Source organism: Nerophis lumbriciformis, linkage group LG12 (genome assembly GCF_033978685.3).
Source record: "Nerophis lumbriciformis linkage group LG12, RoL_Nlum_v2.1, whole genome shotgun sequence".
NCBI lineage: Eukaryota > Metazoa > Chordata > Actinopteri > Syngnathiformes > Syngnathidae > Nerophis > Nerophis lumbriciformis.
The window spans coordinates 5,812,146-5,831,996 of record NC_084559.2 but is presented as its reverse complement, the minus strand read 5'-3'; the positions used below and the strand labels follow the sequence as shown (position 1 = coordinate 5,831,996).

The following is a 19,851-nucleotide window of genomic DNA, read 5'->3' as shown; positions in this document are numbered from 1 at the left end:
ACAGTACTCACACACTATCCACGCAGTCTGTTTGTCTTGGGTAACACATTTTAATTAGAAACATGTTTCCCATGTGTTTTAGCGACAACACACAGAGTGTCTGGCAAACAGGATTTTAGCGAGTATATCTCCTCTGTAAACAGTTCATTGAAATGTAATGTATCTACTTTCTTTCTCAGACTCTGTAAAGAAGCTGCAGGACCAGAAACACGATATGGAGCGAGAGATAAAGATCCTTCATCGCAGACTCAGGGTAAATTATTATTATTTATTATTATTAGCCTTTATTTAACCAGGTAAAATCCCATTGAGATCTTCTTTTCCAAGGGAGACCTGGCCAAGAGGGCAGCAGCAAGGTTACATTAAAAACAGTAAACAAATACATAAAACATCACATTTACAACATTAAAACGTGCTCACATGACACATGTGCATACAGACAAGGTAGACTGTAATCCTTTCACAGAAGCTTTAAACTAATTCAACGTAACTAGGGTTTGAAGTTTAATATTCGATTGTAGGTTATTCCAAGCCTTCGGTGCTGAAAACCTAAATGCTTTCTTGCCCAGTTCAGTTCTTACTTTGGGGACGACAAATTGCAGAACATTCATTGAAGGAAGATTGTGACTTCCTTGTTTCTTTGTTAAAAGACAAGACAGATAAGATGGAGTGATACCCAGAATGGTTTTGTAGATGAAAACATACCAATGATTGAGGCGTCGAGCACATAAAGATGTCCAGTTAACCATTGAGTATAACACACAATGGTGAGTAAGGGGAGCGCAGTTGGTGATGAATCTCAGTGCCCCGTGGTACACACTATCCAGCTTGTGGAGACAACCAGCAGTAGCATTCATGTACAACACATCTCCATAGTCAATAACATGTAAAAAGGTTGTTTCCACCAATTCGTGTTTCACAGTAAAAGCGGGGGGGCGGTACCTCTGGATTGGCAGACCGGGGTGGTGGTTCCTCTCTTTAAGAAGGGGAACCGGAGGGTGTGTTCTAACTATCGTGGGATCACACTCCTCAGCCTTCCCGGTAAGGTCTATTCAGGTGTACTGGAGAGGAGGCTACGCCGGATAGTCGAACCTCGGATTCAGGAGGAACAGTGTGGTTTTCGTCCTGGTCGTGGAACTGTGGACCAGCTAGATACTCTCGGCAGGGTCCTTGAGGGTGCATGGGAGTTTGCCCAACCAGTCTACATGTGTTTTGTGGACTTGGAGAAGGCATTCGACCGTGTTCCTCGGGAAGTCCTGTGGGGAGTGCTCAGAGAGTATGGGGTAACGGACTGTCTGATTGTGGCAGTCCGCTCCCTGTATGCTCAGTGCCAGAGCTTGGTCCGCATTGCCGGCAGTAAGTCGGACACGTTTCCAGTGAGGGTTGGACTCCGCCAAGGCTGCCCTTTGTCACCGATTCTGTTCATAACTTTTATGGACAGAATTTCTAGGCGCAGTCAAGGCGTTGAGGGGATCTGGTTTGGTGGCTGCAGGATTAGGTCTCTGCTTTTTGCAGATGATGTGGTCCTGATGGCTTCATTTGGCCAGGATCTTCAGCTCTCACTGGATCGGTTCGCAGCCGAGTGTGAAGCGACTGGGATGAGAATCAGCACCTCCAAGTCCGAGTCCATGGTTCTTGCCCGGAAAAGGGTGGAGTACCATCTCCGGGTTGGGGAGTAGATCTTGCCCCAAGTGGAGGAGTTCAAGTACCTCGGAGTCTTGTTCACGAGTGAGGGAAGAGTGGATCGTGAGATCGACAGGCGGATCGGTGCGGCGTCTTCAGTAATGCGGACGCTGTATCGATCCGTTGTGGTGAAGAAGGAGCTGAGCCGGAAGGCAAAGCTCTCAATTTACCGGTCGATCTACGTTCCCATCCTCTCCTATGGTCATGAGCTTTGGGTTATGACCGATAGGACAAGATCACGGGTACAAGCGGCCGAAATGAGTTTCCTCCGCCGAGTGGCGGGGCTCTCCCTTAGACATAGGGTGAGAAGCTCTGCCATCCGGGGGGAGCTCAAAGTAAAGCCGCTGCTCCTCCACATCGAGAGGAGCCATATGAGGTGGTTCGGGCATCTGGTCAGGATGCCACCCGAACGCCTCCCTAGGGAGGTGTTTAGGGCACGTCCGACCGGTAGGAGGCCGCGGGGAAGACCCAGGATACGTTGGGAAGACTATGTCTCCCGGCTGGCCTGGGAACGCCTCGGGGTCCCACAGGAAGAGCTGGACGAAGTGGCTGGGGAGAGGGAAGTCTGGGCTTCCCTGCTTAGGCTGCTGCCCCCGCGACCCGACCTCGGATAAGCGGAAGAAGATGGATGGATGGATGGATGGAGTAAAAGAAAAGCAAGACTTGTTTCTATAATAAAATCCCAGTTAAAGTTTCAGTTTTTTACAACATACTGAATGTGCTCCTTAAAACTCAAGTGGTCATCAATTAAAAATCCTAAATATTTAAAAGCAGATACTAACATAATTTGTTGCCCATTTGGGCAACAAATTGGGCCTCAGCACCAGTCCCAGTGGACGTACTGTCAAAAATGGCACATGTCCCTCGTTTGTTTAAATTTCAGTCTAAGGATAGCCCCTTAAGATGCGGCATCTCTTTTTCAAGGCAGTCCCTTTTCGCATAAACTGATGAATAGGGACGTCAAAAATGAGTTAAATCGTGAATAATCACAAAACTTATCACATTACCATATTACCATGAATTGATTAACGTGGACCCCGACTTAAACAAGTTGAAAAACTTATTCTGGTGTTACCATTTAGTGGTCAATTGTACGGAATATGTACTGTGTAATCTACTAATAAAAGTTTCAATCAATCAATCAATCAAACATTAATCATGTATATTTGCATACGAATTACGCAATTTATTTTGAGCGCATTTGCTCCTTTACCTTTAACTGCAAATGGTTACCTGAAAGGTTGTTATATGGTCAGGGATGAGGAGACTCAACTGTTGTGCTCGCTGGCAAATTCCGCTTCAAAATACACCCAGACAGGAGTTCAGATAAAGCTTTACCAGGTTTTGAGCAAATAAATGACGCACATTCAAGTAAAAAATGTTTGTGGATGACATTCTGACAATAAAGTTGCATTTGTGTCAAAATATGGGGGTCTGTTTAAATTTAAATTATGTGAGCAAGTAATTTACTGTGATTAATCAGGATTAATCCAAATTCAAAAGTGTGATTAATCTGATTTGGAGAATGACTCATTTGACAACACCAATTTTGAATCTTGATTAGATCCTCACTGTCAATCAATCAATCAATCAATCAATGTTTATTTATATAGCCCTAAATCACAAGTGTCTCAAAGGGCTGCACAAGCCACGACGACATCCTCGGCTCAGATCCCACATCAGGGCAAGGAAAAACTCACAACCCAGTGGGATGTCAATGTGAATGACTATGAGAAACCTTGGCCCCCCCCCCCCCCCCCCCCCCACATCGAGTGGGTCTAGCATAATATTGTGAACGTCCAGTCCATAGTGGATCAAACATAATAGTGAGAGTCCAGTCCATAGTGGATCTAACATAATAGTGAGAGTCCAGTCCATAGTGGATCAAACATAATAGTGAGAGTCCAGTCCATAGTGGATCTAACATAATAGTGAGAGTCCAGTCCATAGTGGATCTAACATAATAGTGAGAGTCCAGTCCATAGTGGATCAAACATAATAGTGAGAGTCCAGTCCATAGTGGATCTAACATAATAGTGAGAGTCCAGTCCATAGTGGATCAAACATAATAGTGAGAGTCCAGTCCATAGTGGATCTAACATAATAGTGAGAGTCCAGTCCATAGTGGATCTAACATAATAGTGAGAGTCCAGTCCATTGTGGATCTAGCATAATATTGTGAGAATCCAGTCCATAGTGGATCTAACATAATAGTGTGAGAGTCCAGTCCATAGTGGATCTAGCATAATATTGTGAGAGTCCAGTCCATAGTGGATGTAACATAATAGTGAGAGTCAAGTCCATAGTGGATCTAACATAATAGTGTGAGAGTCCAGTCCATAGTGGATCTAACATAATAGTGAGAGTCAAGTCCATAGTGGATCTAACATAATAGTGTGAGAGTCCAGTCCATAGTGGATCTAACATAATAGTGAGAGTCCAGTCCATAGTGGATCTAACATAATAGTGAGAGTCCAGTCCATAGTGGATCAAACATAATAGTGAGAGTCCAGTCCATAGTGGATCTAACATAATAGTGAGAGTCCAGTCCATAGTGGATCTAACATAATAGTGAGAGTCCAGTCCATAGTGGATCAAACATAATAGTGAGAGTCCAGTCCATAGTGGATCTAACATAATAGTGAGAGTCCAGTCCATAGTGGATCCAACATAATAGTGAGAGTCCAGTCCATTGTGGATCTAGCATAATATTGTGAGAATCCAGTCCATAGTGGATCTAACATAATAGTGTGAGAGTCCAGTCCATAGTGGATCTAACATAATAGTGAGAGTCCAGTCCATAGTGGATCAAACATAATAGTGAGAGTCCAGTCCATAGTGGATCTAACATAATAGTGAGAGTCCAGTCCATAGTGGATCTAACATAATAGTGAGAGTCCAGTCCATCGTGGATCAAACATAATAGTGAGAGTCCAGTCCATAGTGGATCAAACATAATAGTGAGAGTCCAGTCCATAGTGGATCTAACATAATAGTGAGAGTCCAGTCCATAGTGGATCTAACATAATAGTGAGAGTCCAGTCCATAGTGGATCTAACATTATAGTGAGAGTCCAGTCCATAGTGGATCTAACATAATAGTGAGAGTCCAGTCCATAGTGGATCTAACATAATAGTGAGAGTCCAGTCCATAGTGGATCTAACATAATAGTGAGTGTCCAGTCCATAGTGGATCTAACATAATAGTGAGAGTCCAGTCCATAGTGGATCAAACATAATAGTGAGAGTCCAGTCCATAGTGGATCTAACATAATAGTGAGAGTCCAGTCCATAGTGGATCAAACATAATAGTGAGAGTCCAGTCCATAGTGGATCTAACATAATAGTGAGAGTCCAGTCCATAGTGGATCAAACATAATAGTGAGAGTCCAGTCCATAGTGGATCTAACATAATAGTGAGAGTCCAGTCCATAGTGGATCTAACATAATAGTGAGAGTCCAGTCCATTGTGGATCTAGCATAATATTGTGAGAGTCCAGTCCATAGTGGATCTAACATAATAGTGTGAGAGTCCAGTCCATAGTGGATCTAGCATAATATTGTGAGAGTCCAGTCCATAGTGGATGTAGCATAATAGTGAGAGTCAAGTCCATAGTGGATCTAACATAATAGTGAGAGAGTCCAGTCCATAGTGGATCTAACATAAGAGTGAGAGTCAAGTCCATAGTGGATCTAACATAATAGTGTGAGAGTCCAGTCCATAGTGGATCTAACATAATAGTGAGAGTCAAGTTCATAGTGGATCTAACATAATAGTGTGAGAGTCCAGTCCATAGTGGATCTAACATAATAGTGAGAGTCCAGTCCATAGTGGATCTAACATAATAGTGAGAGTCCAGTCCATAGTGGATCTAACATAATAGTGTGAAAGTCCAGTCCATAGTGGATCTAACATAATAGTGAGAGTCCAGTCCATAGTGGATCTAACATAATAGTGAGAGTCCAGTCCATAGTGGATCTAACATAATAGTGCGAGTCCAGTCCATAGTAGATCTAACATAATAGTGAGAGTCCGGTCCATAGTGGATCTAACATAATAGTGAGAGTCCAGTCCATAGTGGATATAACATAATAGTGAGAGTCCAGTCCATAGTGGATCTAACATAATAGTGAGAGTCCAGTCCATAGTGGATCTAACATAATAGTGAGAGTCCAGTCCATAGTGGATCTAACATAATAGTGAGAGTCCAGTCCATAGTGGATCTAACATAATAGTGTCAGAGTCCAGTCCATAGTGGATCTAACATAATAGTGAGAGTCCAGTCCATAGTGGATCTAACATAATAGTGAGAGTCCAGTCCATAGTGGATCTAACATAATAGTGAGAGTCCAGTCCATAGTGGATCTAACATAATAGTGAGAGTCCAGTCCATAGTGGATCTAACATAATGGTGTCAGAGTCCAGTCCATAGTGGATCTAACATAATAGTGAGAGTCCAGTCCATAGTGGATCTAACATAATAGTGAGAGTCCAGTCCATAGTGGATCTAACATAATAGTGAGAGTCCAGTCCATAGTGGACTGGACTCTAACATAATAGTGAGAGTCCAGTCCATAGTGGATCAAACATAATAGTGAGAGTCCAGTCCATAGTGGTTTAAACATAATAGTGAGAGTCCAGTCTATAGTGGATCTAACATAATAGTGAGAGTCTAGTCCATAGTGGATCTAACATAATAGTGAGAGTCCAGTCCATAGTGGATCAAACATAATAGTGAGAGTCCAGTCCATAGTGGATCTAACATAATAGTGAGAGTCCAGTCCATAGTGGATCTAACATAATAGTGTCAGAGTCCAGTCCATAGTGGATCTAACATAATAGTGAGAGTCCAGTCCATAGTGGATCTAACATAATAGTGAGAGTCCAGTCCATAGTGAATCAAACATAATAGTGAGAGTCCAGTCCATAGTGGATCTAACATAATAGTGAGAGTCCAGTCCATAGTGGATCTAACATAATAGTGAGAGTCCAGTCCATAGTGGATCCAACATAATCGTGAGAGTCCAGTCCACAGTGGGGCCAGCAGGAGACCATCCCGAGCGGAGACAGGTCAGCAGTGCAGAGACGTCCCCAACCGATGCACAGGCGAGCGGTCCACCCCAGGTCCCGAGTCTGGACAGCCAGCACTTCATCCATGGCTACCAAACCTGTGCCCCCCCCTCCACAAGGGAGAGGGGGGCATAGGAGAAAAGAAAAGAAACGGCAGATCAACTGGTCTAAAAAGGGGGTCTATTTAAAGGCTAGAGTATACAAATTAGCTTTAAGAATGGACTGAGGTAGCATCTCTAACTGTTACCGGGAGGGCATTCCATAGTACTGGAGCCCCAATAGAAAACGCTTTATAGCCCACAGACTTGACGTTAGCTGTAATTAACATACTTTATATTCGATAAGATTTATTTCAGGTCAGCAATGTACCTGTTGCTGTTAATTATTTTCATTATTTTAAATGCTTTCAAATGTGTTTTTTACCCCTACATATCAAAAATGACCACAAATGTTTCACTCCCCCATGCACAGTCGTAAAAAAACAGGAAATATTTTCATTTACTCTTGTTATTTGATGCTACATTTGCTGCTCGTTGTGCCGCCAGGGACAAATAAAGATTTTTCAATGTGAATCAATCAATCAATCAATGTTGACTTGTATAGCCCTAAATCACGAGTGTCTCAAAGGGCTGCACAAGCCACAACGACATCCTCGGCTCAGATCCCACATCAGGGCAAGAAAAAACTCAACCCAATGGGATGACAATCAGAAAACTTTGTAATTTAAAACTTTGGAATATGAGAAATGGGTCTGGAATTACTCTTAGTGTAATAAACATGATCATATCTAACGCTTCGCTTCAAATGCTTTTGAAGACATGCTACCATCAATGACTTGTAAGATTTTGCATGATTGCCATGTTTTCAACCAGCATTTAACCACCATTGTTACGAGAAATTGCAGTTTCTGTGCTAATGGCTACTTGCGACGCCTCATTAGATCTCGCGCCTAATGCGGTTGCTTAATGTAAACACGCTTTTTCCGCACAGGAGGAGTCAATGGAGTGGCGTCAGTTCCAGGCAGACCTGCAAACGGCTGTGGTCATTGCTAATGATATCAAGTCCGAAGCGCAGGAGGAGATTGGAGACCTTCGGCGCCGGCTGCAGGAAGCCCAGGAGAAGAACGAAAAGCTGAGCAAAGAGCTGGATGAGGTCAAGAGCCGCAAGTAAGCCACGAAACTCATGTTTTTTTCTAAAAGCACATACACTGTGTGTTTTATAAGTCCAGTTCAATCTTTTTGTAAAAGACAAACTTATTGAATTGTATGAGTAAACTAGTGTTGCAACAGATCTCTGCTATTCAGAGGGATTACATTCCCAGACGCTTCATGAATGGCGGAAAAAAATAAAAAAATAATGGACACTTATCTTTGTCTCTGAGGGTGGAGGCGAGGCCACTATCACATACTACCTTTACACTGCAGGCCAGCGCCGATCATATCTGATTTTTTTTCAGTTTACAAGTAGAGATGTCCGATAATGGCTTTTTTGCCGATATCCGATATTGTCCAACTCTTAATTACCGATTCCGATATCAACCGATACCGATATATACAGTCGTGCAATTAACACATTATTATACCTAATTTTGTTGCGATGCCCCGCTGGATGCATTAAACAATGTAACAAGGTTTTCCAACATAAATCAACTCAAGTTATGGAAAAAAATGCCAACATGGCACTGCCATATTTATTATTGAAGTCACAAAGTGCATTATTTCTTTTAACATGCCTCAAAACAGCAACTTGGAATTTGGGACATGCTCTCCCTGAGAGAGCATGAGGAGGTTGAGGTGGGCGGGGTTGGGGGGGGCGGGGTTGAGGTGAGGGGAAGCGGGGGGTGTATATTGTAGCGTCCCGGAAGAGTTAGTGCTGCAAGGGGTTCTGGGTATTTGTTCTGTTGTGTTACGGTGCGGATGTTCTCCCGAAATGTGTTTGTCATTCTTGTTTGGTGTGGGTTCACAGTGTGGCGCATATTTGTAACAGTGTTAAAGTTGTTTATACGGCCACCCGCAGTGGGACCTGTATGGCTGTTGACCAAGTATGCCTTGCATTCACTTATGTGTGTGTAAAAGCCGCATATATTATGTGACTGGGCCGGCACGCTGTTTGTATGGAGGAAATGCAGACGTGACGACAGGTTGTAGAGGACTCTAAAGGCAGTGCCTTTAAGGCACGCCCCCAATATTGTTGTCCGGGTGGAAGTCGGTAGAAATTCGGGAGAATGGTTGCCCCGGGAGATTTTCGGCAGGGGCACTAAAATTCGGGAGTCTCCCGGGAAAATCGGGAGGTTGAAACCGATACCGATAATATCCGATATTACATTTTAAAGCATTTATCGGCCGATAATATCGGCAGTCCGATATTATCGGCCGATAAGTATCTCTAATAATTACTGAAGACCTACTGAAGGTCACATTGTAATGAGAAACTGGAAATACGTAATGTATCATATGTAACTGTGTGCATGTTTGAAATTAACTTTGACCTTAAACCATACCGTAGCTCAGGGACACTATAGCTGCTGGTAGAAGTAGTTAACAAATTTAGTCTAGTGGTTAAAACATGATTCTGAAATGAATACAACACAAACAACTCCATTAGCCTCCAGGTAAATGCAGTTACAGATTATAGTACACTCACTCTTATTGAATACATTCTTAATTCAGTTTCACACATAAGAAGTAATTACAGGAATACAGTTTAAAGTATTGTATTTACAAAACGTGCAGCTAAACATCAAGTCTTGTCAAAAAATGTTGAGTGATTTGACTTGTGAAACAGCATCTTCTGTTGGATTCAAAGCTGCAGATAATGTAATCAAATTACCGTATTTTCCGGACAGTAAGGCGCACTTAAAATGTTTTTCCCCCCTCAAAACTCAACAGTGCGCCTTTTAACCCGGTACGCCAAATATACGGAATAATTCTGGTTTTGCTTACCGACCTCAAAGCAATTTTATTTGGTAGATGGCAGTCAAACATAAGAGATGCGTGTAAACTGCAATATGATGGCAATATGACTCAAGTAAACAACACCAACATTTTATAATAATAATACGAGTATTATTATGGTGTGTGTATAAGCTAAGACATATTATCTGGCGTTTTGTTTCACAATATTATGCAAAAGCATCTATTCTTACCTTCTGGTACCTGCTGATCTGTATTTGGGATCTGCATAAATCCCGAAAAAATGCGTGCGTCCGCCCTTGTAGTCCGTGACGATGCCATAAGCGATAGGCTTCTTCTTTTTCTCTATCTTCTTGTCATGTGACATTCATCCTCCGCTGTTGCCATTTCTAGTGTAAAGTTCTTACTTATATCTGTCAGTAAACTCTTCATGAAAGCGCTAAAACATACCGGTGTAGTGAGTTTACATTATTCACCCAAGGAACTTTAGTTATTAGAGAGTTCCGGTCGGACAGTTTTTCACGGGACACTTGTTGTTGCTTCTGGATGAGGAAATGCTGCTCCATTATTGATTTAAATCAAATCTGAACGTCATTAAAACAGTTAGATCCATCTTTTGACACTTTTTCCACCCTCGTCCTTGCATGCTACACCGCTACAACAAAGATAACGGGGAGAAGACGCTGGGTGGGGTTGAATGGTTTTTTTTGTTTTTTTTTTGTCATAAATAAATACAATCATGTGTGCTTACGGACTGTATCCCTGCAGACTGTATAATATTGATATATATTGATATATAATGTAGGAACCAGAATATTAATAACAGAAAGAAACAACCCTTTTGTGTGAATGAGTGTAAATGGGGGAGGGAGGTTTTTTGGGTTGGTGCACTAATTGTAAGTGTATCTTGTGTTTTTTATGTTGATTTAATTTAATTGAAAAAAATATATGTATATATATATTTATTTATTATTATTTTTATTATTATTTTTATTTATTTATTTCTTCAATCGATCCACGGACCGGTACCGGGCCACGGCCCGGTGGTTGGGGACCACTGATTTAGACCACAAGGAAGTCTTTTCCATTTAGTAAAAAATCATAATAATATGATTCCTTTAATGCGCCTTATCCAATCCAATCCACTTTATTTATATAGCACATTTAAACAACAAAATGTTTCCAAAGTGCTGCACAACAATATTAAAAACAATATTGAAAACAATATTAAAACAATATTGAAAACAATATTAAAAACAATATTCAAATATTATCCTTAGCTCCACCAATGACTGAATAAAAACAAAAAATAAATAAATATAAAAAACAATATTGAAAACAATATTAAAACAATATTAAAAACAATATTCAAATATTATCCTTAGCTCCACCAATTACTGAATGAAAATAAATAAATATAAAACCAATATAAAAATAAATATGATTAAAAATGATTTTAAAGGGTAAAACCAATTAAAACAGTAAATAGAAATCAAAATGTATAAAAAACACAGAGGACAACAGAGGACAGAGGACCACATAACTCGCGTAGTGTTAAAAGCCAAAGAATAAAAGTGGGTCTTAATCCGGTACGCCTTATATATGGAAAAAGATCGAAGATATACCATTCATCGGCAGTGCGCCTTATAGTCCGGTGCGCCCTATGGTCCGGAAAATACGGTACTTTCTATTTCAGTTACCATTAAAAAAACTAAGCAAAAAAAGGTATCCAGGAATATGGGGTGCATGAATTTTCTGTATTAAAGAGAGTATTAAATGTTGTTTATAGGCAGGATGAGGAGAGAGGCCGAGTGTATAACTACATGAACGCAGTGGAGAGGGACCTGGCTGCACTCAGACAGGGCATGGGCCTCAGTCGTCGATCTTCCACCTCCTCTGAGCCTTCGCCTACCGTCAAAACACTTATCAAGAGCTTTGACAGTGCCTCACAAGGTACTGTACATGCCACAAGGACTGGAATCTCACAATGTTGACCTAATGTTTATTAATTGGTAGAGCCTTACGAAGTACCTGACATTTCTGTACCGCAGACTTTAGAAAAAAACATGGTTTAATAGAAATGTGTGTGATGCACTTTCTGTATCTTTTAGCGTTGCCACCTTCCAGTGTTGCCGCTGTGGCTCCGACAGCTACAGCCGCCCCAATACCACGCACCCCTCTCAGTCCCAGTCCCATGAAGACGCCCCCAGCAGCTGCTGTATCACCCATACAGGTACACGGGGAAAAAGCATGCCTCAAAAAGGTTTTAATGACTATAAAGGGAAGTGTATATAAGGTAAATTATATTTTTAGCAACTCCTTATGTTTTTCCAAATGAATCTAAAAATTATATTGGATACATTTATCAATTTTGTCATAAAACATGCCAATCATCCCAAAATAAGAATAAACAGTGTGACACCAACAATAAAAAGGTAATTTTCTCCCTACTGCGAGTGGTTTATATAGACATTTCCTCCCTTTCTGCAAAGATGATGATGTTTATCATTTTCTGCCAGAAAGAAAACAAAAACAGACTTAGTACAGTGCGTACTAATATGATCCAGCTAAGAAACTATTCAAACTCAAAAGTGTTTACAAAGTACAAGGAGGAAGAATCCTGATAAACTTCTTCAACCCTGTTGAAAAATGTGATTATCTCATTAATCTCATTATCATAACTTACTTAACTATTTATTTATGAGAACACTATTTATAATTTATGCATTCAATATGTATTTACTTACTCATCCATCTGTTCATTTACTTACTCATTTATATATTTAATCACAGTTGTTACATATTGAGTACAAACAAATGTGTTAGAAAGTGCTATAAAACAAAAAGGGGTAGGATTTAATAAGCTCTGCTTCTTCCTACTCCTTTTTAAACATGCTGTAATGAGAAACTGTAAATATGTGATGTATCATATTGTAATTGTATGCATATTCTCATGCATACAACCCTAACCCTAACCCCTAACCCCTAATCCTAACCCTAACACAATAACCATAATTCATAACCCAATTTCAACCAATATGTTTGACTTGTGTGCTTTTTCAGAGGCATTCGGTGTCCACATCTCTGTCGGGGGTCAAGCCAATCTCCTCCCTGAGTGACAAGAGGAGCAGCTACTCTGACATTTCGATGCCACGTGAGGAAATATTTCTAAGATTAAGTTTCTTGCATTCAAAAGATCTAAAGAAATGTTTGTCAATATTCCTAAACATTGGAAGAAGTTATGTTATCTCTTGTTTAAACCTGATAAGAACATTAGTATTTACCAAAGGATCCCCTCATAAACGGTTTTGATGTAAATGTAAAGACTATAATATTCACATTCACAGACCTATTATAATGTGTTTAAGAGTGAGGGCGAACAGGTAGCACCAAATGGGCTATAACTAATAAAAAAATGTATGGCAACACTGATATAGTACAGCTTACATGGAGGTGCCGTGACTGAGTGTGTTAACAAAAACAATCACAATTTGCACGATTGTACCAAGAAAAATTCCTAGTTTGTGAACCCGTTCTCAAACAATGGCAATAAAACGATTCTGATTCTAAGTCTGAGTCGGTCTTACAAGCTGCTTACAGAATATTACTGTTTACAGATTCCTGCCAGCAACAGATCCTAGGGTAAACAAAACTGACATAGCCCATGTTAGTAATGATTGGGATGTTTCCTCCCTTTTTGTATATTAGATACAGTTTGTGTCAGAGTAGCCTGACAAACTGCATTATCTATGGGCAGAGCTTTTTAAAACTTAGGATTTAGATTGTGTTTATCTTCCCTATTTGGTTACTGTATGAAATGTGACTACGGTATATCAGTGCTCTTGGGATTATAAACACAACATGTTTTCATATGAAGTAGCAGAAAAGAAGAATCAGGCTCCCCACATCTGTTGTCTTTTCCAAGGTTTCTAATTGTTCCCATTGGTTTGAGTTTTTTCTTGCCCTGATGTGGGATCAGAGCCCTTGTGGTTTTGTGCAGCCCTTTGAGGCATTTTTGATTTAGGGCTATATAATTCAATTTTGATTGATGATTGATTGATCATTTCGCTCCCACACTGTGAAATACAATTTCCTTTTCATGCACCATGCATTTTATAACGATACAGCGCAGTTAGGAAGTATTCGATTCATCCCCCTTTGAGGTTATAAGTTTACCCATTACAGAAACATGACCAGTCCATAATTGTTATGGTTTATTGTAATAGAAAGAGACAGCATATCAACCACAAATCCAGAACAAAACATTAACTAAATGTTAGAAATTTAAACCAACCAGCAAGAATTCTGACCACGATCAGGCTGATCTGTCCACAATTTAGTCCTTGCTTAGTGAAAAATAATTTGACAATAGAAGATCACAGTCCAACACCCTGTTCCTGGAGCTCCGGACAAAATTTCACCTGGTAGGGTGAGGATGATAGTGAGGACGGTAAGGGACCAGAATTAGACCTAAAAGTATCTTGTTATTGATCTCAAGGGAGATGAGTTCACGATCACCAGGAAAAACTTTGGTAGCACACTTTGCTGTTATAGACTAAGATCCTGCAGTGTTCTCCTGCTCAATAAAGCTCTGAAGCATAAATTAAAAATTACCTCAACAACACCTATTTCTACTGCCAAAACATGGAGAGTTCTCTGCTGGTACAGGAAGACTTCACCGTACTGAGGGGTTAATGAATGAGGCCATGTAATGTAGACTCTTGGATGAAAACCTGCAGAACACTGAAGATGGGTTGTGAATGGGTGTGACCAAAAAACATATGCCCTAGGCAAAACAGGAGTGGCTCAGAAATAAGTGCTTGAAGATCCTGGCGTGGCCTAGTCAGACTCTGGATCGTAATCTCATTAGAAGTCTGTGGAGCGAGCTGAAACATCAAGTTGCCAAGCGACAGCCTCAAAACCAAAATTTGGTGAATATTTGTAAAGAAGAATATGCCAAAAATCCCCTTTTAGGAAGAAACTTCTAACCCCTCTGCTTGCAAAAAAGGATGTTCTTTACCAAGTACTATGTATTATTTTGCTCGGGGAATGAAACACAAATTAGTTTCTAGCCTTTTATATGTTATTTGTTGTTGTTGATATACTGATATAAGGTCAGGACTTGTATTATCAATGTGCAAATAGCAGCTCTGAACAATACATTATCCTATATATGAATTGACGTTTTTACTGCAGAAGTCTAGCTTTGCAGATTAACATGTTTTGCATTTTCACTGACTGCATGTGTGACTTATTTGCAATGCTACGAAGAAATAATGAAGCACTACACATTCTGTGGATGTGGATCTTCTCTCAGTATTCTTCTCTTATCTTGAGTTCACGTTTTGCTTGTACTAGGTCAGGGGTCGGCAACCTTTACCAGTCAAAGAGCCATTTTGACCAGTTTCGCAAATCAAATAAATCAATGGGAGCCACAAAGATATTTTGAAATTTAAAATGAAATGACACTGCATGCAAAGTTTTTTTTTTTGCTTTGTGATATATATAAACCAAGGGTCTCGAGTTTTGTATGAATGGCGCTTGACAGCGTCATACTTGTCAACCCTCCCGATTTTTCCAGCATACTACAAATTTCCAGGTAACTGTTCTCTCGAACGTGTCGTGATGGTACAGCATTTAACGCCCACTACAACCAGCGTGCCGGCCCAGCCTCACGTGGTATGGGACTTCTGTTTGCTCACGTAAATGACAGCAAGGCGTACCTACCAAACCCCGCCCACCTCAACCGACGCACAGGGTTGGGGTGGGGGCGGGGTTTGGTGGTAGCAGAGGTGTATAATGTAGCCCGGAAGAGTCAGGGCTGCATGGGATTCTGGGTATTTGTTCTGTTGTGTTAAGGTGCAAATGTTCTCCCGAAATGTGTTTGTCATTCTTGTTTGGTTTTGGTTCAAAGTGTGGCGCATTATTAGTAAGAGTGTTAAAGTTGTTTTATATGGCCACCGTCAGTGTAACCTGTGTGGCTGTTGACCAAGTATGCCTTGCTGTCGCTTACGTGTGCAAGTAGAAGATGCATACAACAAAAGACTGGTCTGGCACGCTGTTTATACAGATTGTAGAGGGCGCTGAATGCTTTACCATCATGGCATGCCCTTATTATTATTGTTAGGGTGAAAATCGGAGAATATTAATGAATAAATCTCCCGGGAAAATTGGGAGGGTCAGCAAGTATGCAACTGAGCCGCATCAGAGTGATCAAAGAGCCGCGGGTTGCCAACCCCTGTACTAGGTCTAAGCCACAGTGGAGTTGGTGCCACTGCTTAGTATTCTCTGAACTCAGTGGAACTTTAACTGAGCACTAACGCCGAATGTTACACTGTTACAGCGGAGCATCTTCTCAGGGGAGCCCCAGCCAGTAGGCCCTCATCCGTTCTCCAGAGGGTCTCCAATACTGATTCCACCAAGACCATATCGAGTTGGGTAACTTACTGAGGGTTTAAAACTAACTCTGTGATCAATATGTTACAACTTGTTCATCCATTATACCCAGTGTCCCGCCGCAGTAGCGAAGAGATTAAGAGGGACATGTCCACCCAAGATGGGACGTCCTCGTCCTCACTGATGGCCATGAGTGTTGCATCCTCTCCACTCTCTCTCTCGTCCTCTTCACCCACCGCCTCCATCACCCCTACAGCACGGAGCCGGCTAAGGTACCGTAGTGATGCTTTCATATACACTGTAAGGTGGCTTCTATGTACTAAACATACAAGTTAACTTAACAAGCAGGATGTCATCTGGCAAGAGAATGTTTACACGTTTCAAATGGATGGATGGATGGATGTTTCTTCTGTTAAAGAGAGGAGCGAAAGGACCCACTGTCGGCGCTGGCCAGAGAGTATGGTGGCTCCAAAAGAAATGCCCTGCTGAAGTGGTGCCAGAAGAAAACTGAGGGTTATCAGGTATGTTGATGTCCTAAAATCTACCATTATGTATTAACATCTAGAATGTTTGTGAAATGCTTGACTGGATTTATTGACAAAGCAGCAAATAACAAAATGGTTCTTCCAACATAAATATGCAGTAAATATTCTGAAGGTGTGAATTTATTACTGAGAGAAAATGAGTAGCTCCTAACCCTTAAAGCTAACAAACACTAGACCACAGTGGAACCAGCTTAAGTCGGTAACCAACTCATCAAGTCCCGGTCCAGTGTTATTTTTATTACCAAACAGTGCCCACTTAAGCCGATGTCGACATTTATTTGAGATCCAAACAAGTCCATCCATTCATCTATTTTCTACGTCATAGGATAGGTTTTTATTGTCATTGCACAAGTACAACGAAACTTTGTTTTCAGAACAAACCCGTTCAAGATTAGACAAACAAACAGTATACAGGGTTACAGAACAGGAACACTGATGGGTCGCCACAAGGCGCCCCGTAAAAAGATAAGGAAAAAGGGAAAACGTTGGGGAAGGATGAGTAAAAAAATACAATCTAGACTGGGCTTCTAAGGGGGCCCAGTCTGGAGTGGGAAAAAACCTCCATAGCAAAGCCCATATACATATTACAACATACATCTCGAGATATCTAGCAACAGAGGGAAGGGAGTGCGGGGTCATGGTGGTAGGCCGCAGCTCTCAGGCGCTGACCATCCTTTCATCACCCCTATGGGATTTGCGTCGAGGGCATTGGATTGGGGGTCGTGGGGTATGTATGTGTGTGGCGTATATTTTTGTGGATGCATGTTTGTTTGTAAGCCGGCAGTGTGTCTCTGTTCCGCGGCCTTGATGTCGTGCAGTCGCTAGTCCAAAGTCAACAACAACAGGTGTGTGTCCATGAGAGACAAGAAGGGAGTTTATTGTGTCTTCGCTGCACTGTCCTTCGGGAGAGTCTCGAAGCCAGGGAAACAATCCAAGTTAGAATGTTTTGTATACGAGTGAAAATAAAATGTGCTTTTCACTCTAAATTGTCTATGACTGGTCACGGGGGTTGCTGGAAACTATCTCAGCTGCATTTGGGTGGTAGGCCGGGTACACCCAGGACAAGTCGCCACCTCATCGCAGAGCCAAACAAGTCATTTCTATTAAAAAAAGGTGTCAGTTTATGCCGACATGTGTAGCTATTGTATTGTTAATGTCGTAATTATCGCTAAACAGCGTGAAATGACAACAGCAACATCCCTACTGTCTAGTTAGTCAGCAGTGCAACCTGCTTTCAGTGACTTCCTGTTTAATGCAAAGTAAGCTCCAAGATAAAAGCATAGATTTAACCTGGATTTTACCAAACCAACTAAAAAAAATGCTTGCATTTAAATTTTTTTTTTTTTACAATGTTAGCCAGTGGAAGAAACATTTGCACATGTAACAAAGCTTTATCGTCATTTTAGTCTAAGCATAAAACAACATTTCTACAGCAGTATAAAATATAATATGAAAACTAGAGATGTCCGATAATGGCTTTTTTGCTGATATTCCGATATTGTCCAACTCTTAATTACCGATACCGATATCAACCGATACCGATATTTACAGTTGTGGAATTAACACATTATTATGCCTAATTTTGTTGTGATGCCCCGCTGGATGCATTAAACAATGTAACAAGGTTTTCCAAAATAAGAGAACAACTTCAACTCAAGTTATGGAAAAAAATGCCAACATGGCACTGCCATATTTATTATTGAAGTCACAAAGTGCATTATTTTATTTAACATGCCTCAAAACAGCAGCTTGGAATTTGGGACATGCTCTCCCTGAGAGAGCATTAGGAGGTTGAGGTGGGCGGGGTTGAGGTGGGGGGCTTAGGGGGTAGCGGGGGGTGTATATTGTAGCGTACCGGAAGAGTTAGTGCTGCAAGGGGTTCTGGGTATTTGTTCTGTTGTGTTTATGTTGTGTTACGGTGCGGATGTTCTCCCGAAATGTGTTTGTCATTCTTGTTTGGTGTGGGTTGACAGTGTGGCGCATATTTGTAACAGTGTTAAAGTTGTTTATACGGCCACCCTCAGTGTGACCTGTATGGCTGTTGACCATACAGGTGCATTCACTTGTGAGAGTGTCATAAGCCGTAGATATTATGTGACTGGGTCGGCACGCAAAGGCAGTGCCTTCAAGGTTTATTGGTGCTCTGTACTTCTCCCTACGTCCGTGTACACAGCGGCGTTTTAAAAAGTCATAGATTTTACTTTTTGAAACCGATACCGATAATTTTGAAACCGATACCGATAATTTCCAATATTACATTTTAAAGCATTTATCGGCCGATAGTATGTTTTCTTCTGTTTTCATTAGGGATGTCCGATAATATCGGACTACCGATATTATCGGACATCCCTAATGAAAACAGAAGAATCTAAATAAAAATATGCATAAATGGAGGAAAAATGTGTGAAAAAACTGCTGAAGGTTCAGAAAACTTTGACCATCCACTCACCTCACATTATGTATTTAGCCAGAGTCACAAGTAAATGTAAGCAATGTGCTAGTTTTCAGTTTCTATTTTGGTTATGTCGACAAATCGATGAAAGTCAATGCAGTGCTTCACAATTATTTTTCTGTCATGCCACCCCAAGATGACATAAAAATGTTCACACCTCTCTTTATTAAAATACTATTCAGAAGAGGATCACATTTATTTGTATGTGGTATAATAATATAATAATAGGCATAATAATGTGTTAATTCCACAACTGTATATATCGGTATCGGTTGATATCGGTAATTAAGAGTCGGACAATATCGGATATCGGCAAAAAAGCCATTATCAGACATCTCTAGTAGGGATGCTAAAAAAAAAAATTGATTCACATCTAAATTGTGATTTTTTTTTTTAAATGTTTATATTCTAAATCAATTCATAATTTCTGTGAAATGATTAAAAAAATATTTTATTTTTATTTTTGAAATTATAAAAAATTTTAAGTATCAATTTTTGGATTAAAAACAACAAACAATTAGTTCTTTTATTATTACTAAAACTGTTGCTAATAATTTATGTTGTTCCGTTTTTTGTATTGCATTTAACAAAGCGCTATATAAATCTAATCCATTATTGTTATTAATATTATGTCCTCTCAATTGCTTTGTACATTTATAACTTAATTAAAGGCTTAGTGGTCACATGCGTGGACAGCACCTTTTAGCTCTTATTTCCAAAATCGTGTACACTACTGAATTGGGGTCTTATGGCCGCTTATGTGGACACTTATACTGCCATTTGGTGGTGTCAG

The 19,851-nt window shown here is 40.6% G+C and overlaps 1 protein-coding gene across 1 annotated transcript in view; it reads left to right on the top strand.

Annotated features, from left to right (window-relative positions):
* The window catches only part of LOC133595355 (cytospin-A-like), a 68,309-nt gene that overhangs the window by 36,975 nt on the left and 11,483 nt on the right, over window positions 1-19,851 (top strand). Inside the window, exons 6-13 of the mRNA XM_072914253.1 lie at window positions 180-253; window positions 7,744-7,919; window positions 11,455-11,618; window positions 11,777-11,898; window positions 12,729-12,819; window positions 16,009-16,098; window positions 16,174-16,333; window positions 16,480-16,582. Coding sequence (XP_072770354.1) covers window positions 180-253; window positions 7,744-7,919; window positions 11,455-11,618; window positions 11,777-11,898; window positions 12,729-12,819; window positions 16,009-16,098; window positions 16,174-16,333; window positions 16,480-16,582 — 980 coding nt within the window. The remainder of the gene's footprint in view (window positions 1-179; window positions 254-7,743; window positions 7,920-11,454; window positions 11,619-11,776; window positions 11,899-12,728; window positions 12,820-16,008; window positions 16,099-16,173; window positions 16,334-16,479; window positions 16,583-19,851) is intronic.